This window comes from Chiloscyllium plagiosum, chromosome 45 (assembly GCF_004010195.1).
Source record: "Chiloscyllium plagiosum isolate BGI_BamShark_2017 chromosome 45, ASM401019v2, whole genome shotgun sequence".
In the NCBI taxonomy this organism is placed as follows: domain Eukaryota; kingdom Metazoa; phylum Chordata; class Chondrichthyes; order Orectolobiformes; family Hemiscylliidae; genus Chiloscyllium; species Chiloscyllium plagiosum.
The window spans coordinates 2,031,209-2,049,202 of record NC_057754.1 but is presented as its reverse complement, the minus strand read 5'-3'; the positions used below and the strand labels follow the sequence as shown (position 1 = coordinate 2,049,202).

At 39.4% G+C, this 17,994-nt stretch overlaps 1 protein-coding gene across 3 annotated transcripts in view; it reads right to left on the bottom strand.

Moving 5' to 3' along the window:
- The window catches only part of LOC122543809 (macro domain-containing protein CT2219-like), a 955,696-nt gene that overhangs the window by 406,549 nt on the left and 531,153 nt on the right, over positions 1-17,994 (bottom strand). For all 3 annotated transcript variants that reach the window (XM_043682600.1, XM_043682599.1, XM_043682598.1), the window contains one exon: positions 8,361-8,477. In XM_043682600.1, the coding sequence (XP_043538535.1) occupies positions 8,361-8,477 (117 nt within the window). The remainder of the gene's footprint in view (positions 1-8,360; positions 8,478-17,994) is intronic.

Here is a 17,994-nt window from a genome sequence, read left to right as displayed (position 1 = left end):
CCTGTATAACTGCAATATAACTTCCCAACTTCTATACTCAATGCCCTATTTGATGAAGGACAGTGTGCCAAAAGCCTTCTTCACTTCTCTGTCTACCTAGGAGTCCACTTTCAGAGAGGTGTGAACCTGAACTCCAAGATGCCTCTGTTCTACTACACTCTTTCAGGCCCTACCGTTCACCACGAAACTCCTACCTTGATGTGGCTTTCCAAAATGCAAGACCTCACACTTATCTATATTAAACTCCATTGCCAATTCTTGGTCCACTTCTCCAGCTGATCAAGGTCCTGCTGTATTCTGATAACCTTCCTCACTTGTTCCCTGAACTGCCCTGAATCCTCTGTCTAGAAAGAAACAAAAATGCTGGAATTAAAAGAAACATCCTCACCCTTAATTCTTCTGAACTAAACACAAAACCAATGGTCTTACAAGTTTCTCTGCCTGTTATCAACCCAACAGTATAAAGATCCTTTCATTAGGTCCACAGTCACCTACTCTCTGATAAAATGTTCAGTTTAAAGCACTGTTCTGGAAGGACTCTCTGACTTTGTGACCTTTTTTAAAAAGGAAAATTCTTCACATAAGTAATCAACACACACTTCCTAAAATGACATTACAATATATAAATTATGCACCTTCCATCACAGTATCAATTGCCATATTCATAGTTAGCAGAAAGGAAAGGAAAAATGCATCCAAAGAATAATATGCATCAGAAATTTTGACAATGAAAATAGCAGATAATATTCACAGTAATTCTCAATTTTGAAATATATGGGACACCATTCATTAGTGACATCTGTCCAACAGTTCACTTTAAACCACATAGAGACAGTAGGGTGGCTGTTTTCATCAAGCTGTCAAGGTATTCCCAGGAGATGGTGAGCCATCATTTTAAAACTCAAAACTCATTTTAAACAAATCCATTTATCGAATTCATTTGGGGTCTCCCTGTATCAACTCTTTTGCACACAGAACCTAAGCCTGATAAAAATTAAAATATAAACGTTTTCCACTCCACCAAGATCAGCTCCTTGGAAGTTACCTGGGGCAATTGTGTGAAAGGTTCAAAATGTTGCAACACACTTCATATAAGGTATTCCAGACAAAGTGAATCAAAATAATAGCACTGAAGGTGTCACTGAAAACCATCTAGACCTTCAATCTGTCACCTTAGTGAGTATTCAAACTCCAACAGAGTGACACAGAATGTGACTGAATATTTAGCAAGTGCTACAACCAAATTTGGCGGAATATACAGATTATTTCCCAAGTCCCACTCCTTTACTGCTCATAATGATGTTTTAATGTAACCATGTGGTGATATGTTCAATTATATAGGGCACAGGCTGCATGAGGTTTAGTATTAAGTACAAGTCAGCCAGAACAAGTCAATAAGGAATATTGTATTTATCACAGAAAACATTTATTTCAAAAATGCAAAAATTTATTGAGGAACAGCTTGAACTATATAAATATATATAACCACCTTTCTAAAAAGATTAAAATCGCACAACACTAGGTTCCAGTCCAACAGGTTTATTTGGAAGTACGAGCTTTCAGAGTGCTGCTTCTTCATCAGGTAACTAGTGGGGCAGGTTAAGACACAGAATTTATAGCAAAAGATCACAGTATCATACAATTAATATAACTTTATCCACCCCACTCCAACACTGGCATCTTCACATCATTTCTAAAAAGAAACACACATACAGACACACAGACATCTAGGAAAAACAAAAAGAAAACTGAAGACTCTGCAGAGTGTTAACTAGAAAGTAATTTGGCCAGCTGACAGTTACACTCAGGAGAAACGGTAAATTTATGGATTGTTCCAAATGGTGTTTTCTATCTGAAATTATTTTGCACATGCAAACTGTTGGCTATGGGGTGTCTTCCTGGAACACTTGTAACTGGTTGAACTACTTTTACTGGAGAAGGAGGTAGATTCCAAAACCCTCTTCAGGAACCCTTCACGAGTAGCAAAGGTTAACAAAGAGCTCTCAGCATTTACCACCTGTCCCTTGTTGCCCTTGAGGTGGTGGTGACGAACTGCCTTCTTGAACTGCTGCAATCCATGTGTTGTAATTTGACCTCAATGCCCTTAGGGAGATTTTGAGCCAGTGACACTGAAGGTTCAGTGATATATTTCCAAGTCAGAATGGTGATTGGCTTGGAGGGGAACTTGCAGGCGGCAGTTTTCGCATGTATTTGCTGCCCTTAGCCTTTTAGTTGGAAGTGGTTGTGAGTTTGGAAGGTGCTATCAAAGAAGGCATGGTGAATTTCTGCAGAACATCCTGTAGAGATAGACACTGCTGCTACTGAATGTTGGTGGTGGACGGAGCGGAAGCTTGCAAATGCACAGCCATTCAAGTAGACTTCTTTGTTCTATATTGTGCTAAGCTTCTTGAGTGCTGTTGGAACTGCAGTCATCCAGGTGAGTAGGAAGTATTCCATCATATTCCTGACTTGTGCCCTGTAGATGATGGCAGGCTTTGGAGAGTCAGGAGATGAGTTACTCATTGCAGTATTCCTTGTCTCTGACCTGCTCTTTTATCCACTGTAATATTATATTCTGCACTTTGTTTGTTAACATGATGCATTTTGTATGATATGATCTGCCATTATAGCATGCAAAACAATACTTTTCACTGTATTTTGGTACACATGACAACAATAGATCAGTTTCTGGCCAATGGTAACCACAAGGATGTTGATATTGGGGGAATTCAGTGATGGTAACACCATTGAATGTCATGGAACACTGGTTAGATAGTCTCTTATTGCAGATGGTCATTGCCTGGCATTTGTGTAACTCGAATGTTACTTGCCACTTGTCAGCTAAGCCTGGATATTATCTAGATCTTACTGCATTTCAACATGGACTGATTCAGGAGGAGTTAGAAAGGGGAATAAAAATTGTGCAATCATTGGCAACAATCCCTACTTCTGACCTTATGATGGGGGTGAGAATGATCATTGATGAAGTAGCTAAAGATGGTTGGGCTTCAACATTATCTGAGGAACTCCTGCAGAGATGTTCTACAGCATGGTGGCTCAGTGGTTAGCACTGCTGCCTCACAGCACCAGGGTCCCAGGTTTGATTTCAGCCTTGGACGACTGTCTGTGTGGAGTTTGCACATTCTCCCCGTGTCTGCGTGGGTTTCCTCCGGGTGCTCCGGTTTCCTCTCACAGTCCAAAGATGTGCAGGTCAGGTGAATTGACCATGCTAAATTGCCCATAGTGTTAGGTGCATTAGTCAGAGGGAAATGGAACTGGGTAGGTTACTCTTCGGAGGGTTGATGTGGACTTGTTGGGCCGAAGGGCTTGTTCCCACACTGTAGGGAATCTAATCTAATCTATAGCTGTGAAGACCAACCTCCAACAACTACAACCATCTTCTTATGTGGCAGGTATGGCTCCAACCAGTAGGGAGTTTGCCTCTGATATCCATTGACTCTAGTTTTGCTAGGGCTCCTTGATGCCACACTTGGTAAAATGCAGCCTTGATGTCAAGATCTGTCACTCTCACTTCCCTTGGCATTCAATGTTTTTGTCCATTTTTAAACCGAGGCTGTATGGAGATCAGGAGCTGAGTGGCCCTGGCTGAACCTAAACTGGGCATCACTGAACAGGTTATTGCTGAGCAAGTGCTGCTTGATAGCATTGCTGATGACACCTTCCATCATTTTCCTGATGATCAAAAGTTGACTGATGGCATGGTAATTGGACTTGTCCTGCTTTTGTGTGTGGACATACCTGGGCAATTTTCTACATTGTTGGGTAGATGGCAGTATTGTAACTGTCCTGTAACTGTCCTGAAAGGCAAGTTCTGGAGCACAGGTCTTCAGTACTATTGCTGGAAGGTTGACAGGGTCCATAGCCTTTGCTGTATCCAGTGCTTCCAATTGTCTCTTGATTGAACTGAATTGCCCGAAGATGGTATCTGTTATGCTGGGGAATACTGGAGGAGGCCTAGATGGGTTATCCACTTAGCACTTCTCACTGAAGATTTCTGCAAATGGCTCGATCTAATTTTTTGTATTCAGCTGTTCCATCATTGAGGATTGGGATATTTGTGGAGCCTCCTGCTCCAGTAAGTTTCTTACTTGTCCAGCATCATTCACAACTGGATTTGGCAGTACTACAGAGCTTAGATCTGATCCATTGGCTGTGGGATTGCTTCGCTCTATCACTTGCTGCTTATGCTGCTTGGCATGCAAGTTGTCTTGTTTGGTAGCTTCACCACATTGACACCTCACTTTTAGGTATGCCTGGTGCTGCTCCTGGCATGCCTTCCTGCACTCTCCATTCAGTCAGAGTTGATTGTAATGATTGAGTGGGGAAATGCCAGGCCATTAGGTTACAGATTGTGCTGGAGTATAATTCTACTGCTGTTGTTGGCCCACAATGCCTCACTAGATCTGTTCAAAATCTGTCCCATTTAGCACAGTGATATTGCCACACAACATGATAGAGGAATTCTCAATTTGTCTCCACAAGGACTGTGCAATGGTCACTCTTATCAACACTGTCATGGACAGATACATTTGGAGCTGGCAAATTGGTAAGGATGAGGTCAGCTATGTTTTTCCCTCTTGTTGGTTGCCTCATCATGTGCTGCAGATCCAGTCTATCAGCTTTGTCCTTTAGTACCTAACCAGCTCGATCAATAGTCCTGCTGCAGAGTTACTTTTGGTGGTGGATATTGAAATCCTCGACTCAGAGTACGTTCTGCATCCTTGACACTCTCAGTGCTTCCTTCAAATTTTGTTTAACGTGGAGGAGCACTGATCCACCAGCCGAGGGAGGACGGTACATGTTAATTAACGGTAGGTTTCCTTGCTCATGTTTGACCTGAAGCCATGAGACTTCATGGGACCATTGTCAATGTTGAGGACTCCTAGGGCAGCTCCCTCCTAACTTGACTTGTCTGTGAGACAGCTCTTCCAATTTTAGCATTAGCCCCTAGATAATAGCAGGGAGGATATTGAATGGTGGCCAGGACTGTTTCTGTCTTTGTCTTTCCGATGCCTAGGACAATGTCAGGTGGTCCGTCCAATTTGATTTCTTTGTTGAGACTTTGTAGCCATTGATACAACTGAGTGGTTTGCTTGGCTATTTCAGAGGGCAGTTGAGAGTCAACCACATCACTGAGAGTTTGGAGTCACATGTAGGCCAGACAATGTGAGAATGGCAGATTTCCTTCCCTGAAGGACATTAGTGAACAAGTTGGGGTTTTCCCAACTATTGACAACAGTCCCATGTTATCAGTAGATCCTTAATTCCAATTTTTTAAAAAAAAATTGAATTCAAATTCCACCATCTGCCATGGTAGGATTTCAACTGGTTTCCCAGGACATGAGCTCGGCCACTAGGCCATTGCTTTTTTTTTAAAGTGTCTTTTGTTAAAAGTTCTAATCAATGATACATTGGTATTTGGTTCACACATCTCCATACCAAAAAGGTAAATTTGCAAGGCACCAGATAATGCAAAGTCTCCTGATCTTATTAACTAAAAATCAAAAGACCAGCAGTTAATGTCCTAATAAACGCAATGACACGTATCGGCTAATATGGGTATCTCACAGAAACATCCAATTTCTTTGTTGAAATCAACATAGTTCCTGTGAATTTCCTGGTCTGTACAGGTCAGATTTACACAGCATTTATCAATATCATCCTTTAAGGGAGATTGAAGATTTGCCATTAGAGAGCAGTTGCGTTCTGAGATGCAGTTGCGTTTGTTGGTATCTTAAATGCACAAGTTTGTTGGTATCTTAAATGCACAAGTCAGCCAAGTATCTCACCTATTACAGATGTCTTGGATGGTAAACTTTTGCACTGTGTGCACTACACAAATTGAAAAGATTACATGGGCACAAATGAGCATGCAACACTTGAATAAATGCAGTTCCCTGTTAATAATGAGGTACTAAAACTTTCCTGGTGTAGAAAGACTCTGAGAAAATGTACACTATTATCTACCTGCACATCTGTATATGCTGTCAATTACAATTCAAGAAAGTCTTAAATAAAGAGAAAGACAGTGAAATGTGTAAATACAAAAAATAGCAGAAAAAACACTGGCTGATGAAGAGGTAATAATCACTACATTAATTAAGAACATTTATAGAATCCTGGAAAGTGACTTAAAATGCCTGAGGGGATTTGTTCTTGAACAATTACATTTAAAACAAAAAGTGCTGAATAATATGAGACCATCATGCAGGGTTTTAGCATTTAAAATTCTAGCTGTACAACAATGCAAAATTCAGAACATTCATGCCACCATCTCCAAAAAGACAGAATCTAACCATCACACCTTGACATTCTGTGGCATTACCGTCACTAAATCGCCCACCATCAACAACTGAACTGGACGATAAATCCTGTGATTCCAAGATCAGGTCAGTAACTCATCTCATGACTCTCCCAAAGCCTTTCCAGTATCTACAATGCACAAATCATGGAATACTCTCCACTTGTCTGGATGAGTATCGATTTAACAACACTCAAGACAATACACAGCTGCCCATTTGAACAAAATCCATTTAACACCATCAATGTCCAATTCCCCACTACTGATGGAAAGTACAATTTATAAGATGCACTGCAACAATTCACCAAGGCTACACTGACAACATTTTCCAAACCCACAACCTGTACCACCTAGAAGGGCAAGGGCAGCAGATTTTTGGGAACACCACCACCTACAATTTCCCAACAAGCTAAACACAATTCTGACTTGGGACTATCCCTGCTATTCCTTCCCTGTCCCTACATCAAAGCTAGGAACTCCCTGCCTAACAACACTCTGGTGTATCTCCATCATACATAGACTTCAGTGGTTCGAGAAGATGGCTTTGAAGTACAATTAGTGATGGGCAACAAGCCACACCCTATAAATGAATTTTAAGAAAAAGGTGGAGGCAAAGCTATGTGCATGACATGTAGAACAGCATAATCTTATGGTTAAGGTAGCACAATGCATGCTAAACAGCCAGTTAGAATCCTAAACATTTAGAGTTTGCTTTTTGACATTCTAGAAAAGGCGTTTTCTTTGGCACACTGACAAGTTTACCTGAAACATTTCTTTGTTTGAGTACTCTCAAGTTAACAGTTAGTTTGAAGTGCCTTCAACTTTTTTTGCTGCAGTAATGACCTCATAACATTGAACTCATGGCATATTTCAGAGTTCATATTTCACAGTTACTTCAACAGATATTTTCATATTGCTTTTTGGTCTTCAATATCAGCTTCATTGGCTTCATCAGCGGCAAAGCCTTCAAAGTGGGCAAGTTACTCTTTTTTGGGTCTTAGGCCAATGTTGTTGCATCATTCTGGAAATGGGTGCTCTTAGTTCGAGGGAAAGTGCCACTTTTCTCAGCTCTGGACAAACATCGTAAGATTGTCTCCAACTACTCGCTTGCTTTTAAAGGTAAAAAGATCATTCATTAGGCAAATCAAGTTCAATATGCTACAGCACTTACCTGCAACCATGAAATTAAGTGTTACCTTTTGATCATAATATACATCTTACTGTCGTTCTGCTAAGGATCAGTCAGGTTCTTAAACACAATCGCTTGAGAAGCGTACTGTAACTTAATTTTTTTTTAATACTGTGAATGAACAGACATGAGTCTCTGACTGTCACAAAGTTCTTACGATCTTGGTTTAAATGAAAGCATGTTATTTTCTCCAAATCCAGTAAAAAAAGTCTCAAAACAATCAGACCATTTTAGAAACACTATGAGGGAAATAAAATACAAACGCACCAAAATCACCTTGCGTATCATTCATTAGTGTGTTCACTCATATAGCACAGTGTGTTCTCTCCTCACATGGTGTTTTATTGTCAGTAAGTGAACAGATGTAGAAAAATTGAGGTCAAAGGACTTTTATTGACAACTGTTTTTTAAATCTTAAAAGTAACGGCATGGTATTGTCTCAGATATAAGAAAATCAAAATCATCAGAATATCTGGCTCCTGAAACTCGTTCTACACACAATGTAAAGGAATATAAATTTTTTTTAAAAATTCATCAGTAATCCTTTGTTCTAGGCAGTTCAGTGCTTGCAAACATAAAGCAGTTTTCAGAGCTTTCATGGTGCATTTTTCTACAAACAATAATTTTAAGTTGAACCATTGCACTGACAAAAAAGGGTTGAAAGGATGAAGGAGCAAAATTGGACTCCATTCAAATTCTCTTCTGTGTTTTATCAGTCGCTTCATTAGGGCTAGTCTTGATTAAACATAAACATGAGTGTGATTGCAGCGACTGGTGCAGAAGGGAGTTCCGTAACATGGAAGAAACAGCTTGTGTTAACAGGAAGAAGGAGATGTTATCTTTACTCACACTTAGCAGGCAGGCAGTAGCCACTGGTAATTTTAGCATCCCCAGTGTTGCACCCTCCCAGTGTACTGCACTCTTTCTGCAGCAAAGGCCCAGCTCCTGCGTGGATAGCGCCGTCCACTGCAAAAGAAAAGCACTATTCAGAATTTACATAATTTCTCATACTTTGAGGGTGGTCACAACCAAAGAGAGCTGTCTGGTTGTCAATCTTATAATCAAGTATGCTCATAAACACAGACTAATAATACACAATATTGATCCAACACAATATGTTTGGCATAAATATTTTCATTAAGTTTACAGATATAATATCACTAATTCACTGGTAAAATCCATTTGGACTTGGTCATCCAAAACGATTTAGTGGCAATTTGTTTTTCTGTTCCATGGTTTCTACACACGGTACCTACAGCACAGGAAACTATATGGAGCCATAGGACTATTTCTGCTCTGCATGAATCTCCTCCCAGCTTATCTCATTTCAATATAATTTTTCTTCACCAGTTTTTAAATTCCTCCTTTCATGTTATTCCTTCTCCAATGCCTTTATGGAGTTGAGATATAGTTTAATGAATACATGCTCTGTTCGGTACAAGTGGTCATTATTATCAACAATGAAGACAGGCAGACGTAATATTTGCAACTCTATTTTGTGTATTTGCAATGTCTACATATGGACTGGATTTAGTGCTTCTTGCACTACATGTTGATGGCAGATGCATTCAGAGGCAAGAAACCCACCCCCACCAACGAGAAAGCCCATGAGATCAAGCTCAGTTCAATAATTTTGAAGCTGATGTTGGTTTCTTGATGATTTCTTGGTGAATCACAGGTCTCGATACTCAAGAAGTTGGTAATTAATCAATGTCTTTACTCTTCAGAAAGCTATTGACTTCTATCTTGAACTACTCAGTAATTGAGCTGTTATAGGTGCCTGGTCTGGTGACTTCCCAAGACTTACCACGTTCTAAGAGAAGAAATTCCTCTTCATCTCAGCCTTAAAAGGCCTCAGCCAGGGAAACATCTACATCCACCCTGTAACCCCCTGTAAAAGATTTGCAAGTTACAATGACAGATCATCTCTCACTGGCTTCAAACAGGTTATTAGTTACCAGGCAGGGAAAGGTCTCGAAGAACTTCTGCATAATTATAATTGCATTGCATTAACACAACATGGCAAAGGTACATGCTCTACTGAGTTTATTCTTCATTTATTCTTCATGTGTTGACTCAGACAGTAAACATTTGCAGGCCAATGATAGAGCTGATGAATGGTAGGAAGTGAGAGGGGATGATGGGGATTCATCCTCTCTTCACAGGGATGTGCAGAAGGCACATTTACAAGGCCTTAGCTGAGCAGCCAGGAACCCAATCTACAAATTACAATCAGGGAGCACAATTCTTATTACTGTTGGCAATAGTGAAGTGACAAATTACTGGAAATCATTGTGTGTTGTATTAACTCTGATTTTTTTTCTAGCAGTGGGTGAGTATTGCAGGACTCATCAGCATTGTGGGTGTGAGTGTTCACAGCAGTTGTCCAGAGACAACTATTGATTGTTTGTTTCAAATCAAAATCAGTTGGCTGGGTCAGAAGTGCTCAGCATATCAACAATTCAGTTCTGAGGAAGGGTCACTAGACCCAAAAAGTTAACTTTGATTTCTCTTCACGGATGCTGCCAGACTTACTGAGCTTTTCCAGCAACTTCTGTTTTGCTTCTTTGACTGGCTCTTGAGTAGGTGGGTAGCTTATAAGTGAACAGAGGAGTAGAAGGCTTCCAAACTAGAAAAAAATAGTATTTCTCTCTGTTTGCAGAGAAGTAACAAAGAATGAGAAATTCACTAGCTTTTGGGTATTGACCTTCTTCTTAAAATTTCATCTGAAGTGTTTGCAAAGAAAAGTGCCATATCGACTGTCTCACCAAGAGTGAGAGTTTCTGTTGTTAAGGTACTTTTTATTAATTGTTCAGATCCTTTTAGCTTCCCAAGCTGAAGGACAACATTTACCTCCTTTGTCAACAAAAACACTCAAACTCTCTTGCACTCAAGAACACGTCACAGAGAATTGTATAAGAAGTATTACTAAAATCAAGAAGTCTCCTGTTCATGGAATTTCCCAATGATGGAAATTTCAAAATACACTTTCAATGTTTTTCAATGTTTTGTTTGCCCGAATAATACTCCCACCATGGGAATTTTCATCATTGTACTTAACTCTAGTATGCCAAAATTGGCATCTGGTCTTGTTTGGGCTCCCAGTCAATTCAAGTTGTCCAATCAGACTGCACAATTTCTCCATTCCAGTTTGGGAAGCTGCTGCATCTTTTGTGAGACCCTACCTTGACTAATAGCAATGGGGTTAACAGTTTTGAAATAAGACTGCAGATATAACCTAGAGGTTCTGGTACATAACTTCAAATACTTTGAAGTTTACATCAGATATAAATAGGGTAGTTAAGACAAGGTTTAGCACGCTTGCCTTCATTGCTCAGATATTTGAGTATAGGAGTTGGGATGTTATGTTAAGGTGGTACAGGACATTGGTGAGGCCTCTTCTGGACTACTGTGTCCAATTCTGGTTGCCATGTTACATGAAGTACATTTTTAAGCTGGAGAAGATTCAGAAAAGATTTACCGATGTGTTGCCAGGAATGGAGGGTTTCAGTTATGGAGAGAGGCTGAATAGGTTGGGACTTTTTTTCACTGGAGCATAGGAGGTGAAGGGGTGACCTTATGGAGATTTATAAAATCATGTGGGATATGGATAACATGAATGACATGTGTCTTTTTCCGAGGGTGGGGGATTTCAAAACTAGGTGGCATATTTTTAAGGTGAGAGGAGAAAGATGTAAAAAAGATAAGAAGGGCAATTTCTTTTACACAGAGAGTGGTTTGTATGTGGAATGAACTTCCAAAGGAAGTGGTGGATATGGGCACAGTTTCAAGGTTTAAAATACATTTGGGTAAGTACATGAACAGGGGAGGTTTGGAAGGATATGCACCAAGCACAGGCAGCTGGGGTAGTTTAGTTTGGGAACATGGTCGGCATGGACTGGTTGGATTGAGGAGTCATTTTCCATGCTATATGACTCTATGCAAGGTGACACTTGATCCATTTTGCTTGTTTTCCAATAAAACAGACTTAAAAGAAGTATCACTTCCAAATTTGAATTCTACTTAAAGCTCATTTGTGACAATATTTTCAAATTCACAGCTCCCATCTCACAAAAGCTGCCCTCAGACGAAAGACTTAACAAACAATCCAGGTTATTTCAATATATCATTTCAGTGGCATCACACTGTCATCTTTTGCTATAAATTCTGTATCATAAGATCTTATACTCCACAACCATCTGATGAAGGAGCAGTGCTCCGAAAGCCAGTGCTTCTGAATAAACCTGTTGGACTATAACCTGGTGTTGTGATTTTTAATTTTGTCCCTTTAGAGAGTTGTGGATGCTCAAATCATTGAATGTATTTTATCACTAGCATAAAAGCAATGATTTTTCAACTCTTTTTAGTCCATCAATGCTAGCAGACCTAGTGAGTTTCTCCAGAACTTTGTTTTTATTTCAGATTCCAGCATCCACAGTATTTTGCTTTTATTAGGTATCTTTGACAGTCAGAGAACAAAACAGTCCTATGTATGCCCACTTTTCAGGACAGGAACCAACATGCAGAATGATGTGGCTGGTTTCACTCATTAGCAATTAAAGTTCTTGCAAGTGTTAGGGTGGTTTCAATTGAGACTTTTACCTTTGATGACATCACTTGGGAAAATCCTACCACTTGACAAATTGCTTATCTCTCCTCTCGTGGACCCATGAGGAAGGATATGAAACCAGTGGCCTGCCTGTAAAGAACTTGAGCACCTATTTAATGTTGTTGAGCATTGCTAATTCCGAGGCTACCTGAAACATCTGGCAATGCAGAAGTTTGAAACTGCTGGTGCTTTTTAATCACACAAGCAAGGAGTTAGAGATATTAAAGAAAGCCCTACCAACTGATAAAGGAAACTGGAACTTACACTCTGTCTGCACTTACTTCTAAATTCCTATGCTTATTGAGATAGTTGCTACTGCAACCAGCAGTTGAACATACTTCTTTGAGATTTCCAACTGAGAGAGATCTCCTGCTCCCTGCCTTACACTGCCTGCATGGGGAGAAGAACTCATCAACAGGGAAATGCTTTGATGAGGAATTAGCTGATAGGCCTGTAGCATTTTACACACTGACTTGAGTGAGAGGCATCTGCTGTGTGACCAGCAGGTGCCTTGTATTGGCACACTGAGATTACCTTCAGTTTATACTGAAATGTTAGCAGCTGCTTTCTCGTATTTGCTTTATGCCCAATGTTGTCTGCCGAGACATTTGCACATGACAATTAACCTATTATTCCCAAATGCAAAAAACATTTCTTCTAAAACACAGAATGGCTATATAATTTTTTAAAATTATGATTTCCTCTCACACATTCTTTCTTTCACACTTCTTGTGATACACTCTTAAGATTGACCTCATTAAACATGTCTGGGGCCTAAAGCTAGATTGTAAGAAATGCTTGCTGTGTTTGAGAGCATTCTCCCAGCATCCTGGACATCTCTCTCACACAATGTCATCCTAAACTGATTAACTGGCCATTTATTTCATTTTCTCTTTCTTGATTCTGGTTAAGCACAAATTGGTCATGATATCTACATGACAACTCTGACTGCACTTCATTTAACTTCATTGGATGTGAAACTCTTTGAGAGGCCCTGAAGGCATCTCAAGGCATTATTGAAATACAAATGCTTTCTTTTGGATTTGCTGTCACAATAGAAATTTCATACAAAATCAACTTTCTTTAAAAGAAAAGTAGTGATCTGTTTAAATCACTCCTTTAACATCCTAGAGTTACTTACAGCCAATGAAGTTTTTTTAAGTGTAGTTAGTGCTATAACGCTGGAAATACACTTTCTGCAAGATCCCACAAATAGTAATGTGATTATGTTGTTGGTTAAGGGATAAATAGTGGCCAGATAGCTGGAAGAACTGCTCTGTTCTTCTTCCTCATAGTAGCTGTGAAATATTTTACCATCATCCTTTTATATCTCATCTGAAAGAATGGCATCTCTGATGACCTAACATAATCTCAGTATGACACTGGTTGTTTTGGGTTGGATACTTTACAAATAGCTACAGAAATGTGATGTTCTTCTGATTGTATTGGAGGCTCTGAAGTCATTGTCCTTCAGCAGATCATAGGTATGAACAAGCCATGCAATTATGAATGGTGTTAGAATCAGGCCAAGTACATTGAAACCAAGCATCTGCACATATACACTTTGCAGTAGGCTTCCCTGCACAACGATTAGGGTCAGCCAGTGTGTTGATCACTTTCATTCACTCGTCTTGGAGTGCAATGACCAATGGTACAGTCTTTACATCCCCAACTGAGATAAATCAATTCAGCACAAACTAGAGATCAAACCTAGGAGTTTCTGGTTCCACCAGGCATCAGTGGATAGAGACCTTTTTAAGCAAGTGGATGTGTTTAAACATCCTTTGTGGAAAATTGAGCTTATAAGCATTAATTTCAAAGAAGTTACAATAATTTACCTCAACACTAGCAATCCCTTTCTTCCCCAACCAGTTTGTCAACTGAAACATTCAATGTTAATGTGATGGCACTCATTTGAATAAGTTAATGACTCTGACAGTTGTAAATAAACTCAATTATCACCAACAGATGCACGTACAAACCTAAGGGGTTAATACTAGTGCCTCTTCTGAGGTTAATCCAACTCTCCCTCCAAGTCAGGCTTCTTCAAGTTAACCCCTCTGGGTTCATGATCCTGCACTGGTGAGAATACAGCAATAGCAAATAATTCAACAAAAAGGTGGTAATTCCAAAATGGATATCTGAGATAATATCTGCAGCACAACACCACCATCATGCTTGACAGGGCTCAATGCTGCATCCCGTGTTTTCTGTCTCATTAGCAGTTTAGCTCTCTGGTGTAATTAAGATAATGACAGGAAGGGATTTAATTGTTCCTCATTGCTGACCTGTCAGTAATGAGATACTCTTGGGTATGAACAGACTTTCCAAAAGGACCTTCTCCTCTGTCAGTTTAGCAAAAGCTGTATCAAGTTCCAAGAATTGACAATTAAGCATAACAGTTTGACATCTGGAGCAGGCCTGGGGAGCTCTCCAGCTCTTTCGTGCTCTTAAATTCTCCAGCAATAATGAATCTTATCATTTTACGAGGCAAAAAGCACTTTTAAGAGTAGACAGGGACTCAAGTCTTAAGTCTTTGTTTTAATTAAATTATATTATTAAACAGTATTTTAAATATTCTGCTACAAATCTACTATCAAAGGCATACAATTAAATATTGTGTAACTGATTTGCTACTGCATTTAGCATTGGCTTTTATTTCTGCCTGTCAAAGCTGGATCTTTCACTGAATTATTGCCTTTTTTCAGGCAGTTTTGGGATAATTAATACAGGAGATGTCATTAGTAATGCTCACTGCCTCAGATTTGCTGGACTAACATTGTACCAGAATTATACTTCCAAACAATAACTCATCCTCTTTAAAGCCTACTGCCAATTTCTCAGTTTATACAATAGTTACTCTAGAAGGTTAGAAACTCTTTAAGCAACAAAAAAACATAAAAGATCATCATTTCCTAGAACCAGATACCTGATTATCAGTGTTTATATGTGTGAAAACAGTCCTGTTCGCATTAGTCAAGGTCATTTCTTGAAAATTTTTGCAAGTGAATCTTTCTCACCAGCATTGGATAATCGGGACAGCTACACAATCCAACTCTTTCCTGGGTGGTTGATTGCCTACTGCCTTCAGCCAACATTTATAAAGCCAGGAAAAGCAGAGTACTCTGTGCATTTGCCTCCAACTGTGATGCATGAGAGCATCTCCAGTAATTACAAAATTCAAAGTAGGAGTGTCAGAACACTCATTACTCACTTGGATGGCGAGAACCACAACTAGACTTCAGACTGTACCTGGGAAAGCACAGTCTGCTAAACTGAAGCACCTATCACTGAGGCATTGTAACTACCTGCAAGATACTGTGCAGTAACCCACCAAATTTACTTCAATAGCACTTGCTTTGTCTCTGACATGTGCCACCCTGAAGGATTTAAGCACCAACATCATGGAAACATCTTCACTTCCCAATTCCCGTCAAAGTCACACTGTGTCCCAACTTGGCTTTTCACAGGCTGTTATTTATCACTGCTGATCAGTGTTGTGCAGTTTATCACCTCACTTTATGGCAGCAGAATCATCAAACGAAATGCAATGGTTCAACAAAGTGCTACACCACTGAGGAGAAATGTTTTCACACAATGGTGAGCCTGTGGAATGTGGAACTGCAGAAAGCACTGAAGACAAAATATTGTATATGATTCAAGGTGTTGGAATAGCTCTTAGAGCTAAACAGATCAATGGATATGGGGTAAAGTTAAAACAGGCTACTGTGTTGGGTGTTCAGCCATGATCATAAGTAGCGGAGCAGGTTCAAAGAGCTGAAAGGTTAAATGGCCAACTTCTACACCTATTTTCTCTGTTTCTGTCGACATCATAGGGCAGCTGATGCAGATTTAAACCTTACATTCCAAGAATTCAACTGTTTTTTTCAAATTGTTCTTCAAAAGAAACCCCCCCAACAAATGAAATCCTCGCAAATTAAACTCCCAGTCTGAAATGACCGTACCAATTTGTCTTTGGACTCTCTCAAGAGAGATAATATATTTCATTTGATTGGATGACCAGAATAGCACTGAATACAACAGACTAGCACCATTTCTGTTATTAAATAAATACAATCATTCATCGGTGCGCATATTGGGTCCAAAACGAGTGCCAGAAAAAACTGTCATAATAAGGTAATAACTGTCATTTAATGAGATGAACTGTGCAACCTTTAGTATAAATTGGGTATTCATGGCTGGAAGCCATGTGATACAATTTCTAATCCCACAAGTGGGCTGACCTGTATTTTGTGAGTGATGAAGTTATGAGAATGAGTGACAGTTGCTGCCAAGAGTACAATGCAGATTGCAGCCCACAGCTCATCATCTATGCTGTATATTTTAAAAAGCAGGCAAGCAAGTGAAATTAAATTAATAAAAGTTAGCTGTAAATTTCAATTTTTAGAGAGAACAGCTTACATTGCTGTCCAATTCCGATAACATGGAAATTTTTGTTTTCTTCAGAGCAAATGCTGCATTTCCATTCAAATAGTACAGGCATTGGCATCAACTTATTTGGTAAAGGAAGGCTTCTGTCTGTGCTCTACTGCCCTCAGACTTTATAATAGAATCTGGTTCCATGAGGTCAAGCTAAAAGCGAGAGAGAAAGAGGGTGAAAACAAGATATGAAAATCAAGTGAAAGCAACTTTATGTAGGTCTGAAGTCTTCCCGTCCTATTATAAATCATTTGTTAATTAAGAGATAACATTCACGTTGAGCGAGTGTATGAGGCAATAAAAGCCTCATAAGTCTGGATAAATGCCAAATCCACTGGCTTCAGCAGTTCAGGCATGCACAATACTTTAATATAGAAGCATCCTCTCTAAACAAGGATGTATACCTAGACTCACAAATTACAACAGCAAAAAAGGAACAAACCAACCTGTATAAATGACAGAACAATCTCAGAACTTCGTTAACTGATTTCTAATCCAACATAAAGTCACTGATAGAAAAACATAAGATGAGGGTTGTCACTAAAAATACAGGATGAAAAAAGACCATATAATCAAGAACCAACACCTCACAATTAATTGCTCTTTCAACTGTCTATCCAATATTTTGTTAAATATTTCTAAACTACTGCCTCCTTCCACAGACTTTCCCATGTCACATATTCATCACTCGCTGCATCTAAAATGTTTTATTTTCCCTTCAAAGCATCAGCTCGGGCTCTCTGTTCTTAAAGGGACTGTCAGTGTTCAACTGATCTTGAATTGCTTAGTTACTATCTTGTGATCTTGATCAACCTAAACTCTTTATCCTCAACTCATAGTTCAAGTTTCAAACTGTCTTTTCCTCAGATTATTGTAAAAGCTACACCAAAACTAGTGCTCTATACACTGGTAAGCATTTTGTGTAGAGAGTTTGTATCTTTCAGCCAATAATGATGTCTTTTTGATTGTTCCTTTATATTAAGTTTGCCCCAAATTACTGCCATAGCTCAATACCTTGCACATATGCTGAACTTGTAATATAATAGTAACTTGCATTTACATATGACCTTTAATACAGCATCCTCAACAAGTGCTACCAGAAAAAAGTGACACCAAACCACTATGGGAGATAATTAGGACAGCGTAATAGATTTTAAGGTTTAGGGGAATAAAGAAAGAGGGAAGGAGAGGAGCTGAGAAGTTTACTAGAGAAATTGCAGATCTTTAGGATGAATGGCACAGTTATCAACAGTGGAGCAATGGGAAATAGTGGTGAAAATCAGAGTGCAGAGATCTTTGAAGGGTTTAAGGCAGGAGGGGGTGACAGAAATAGGGAGGCAGTATAAGAGCTGGAGGGGGTTAAAGAGATAGGGAAAGGGTGTAGGGCCCAGGGGAGGTTATAGAGATAGGGAGGAGGTATAGGGGACTGGAGGG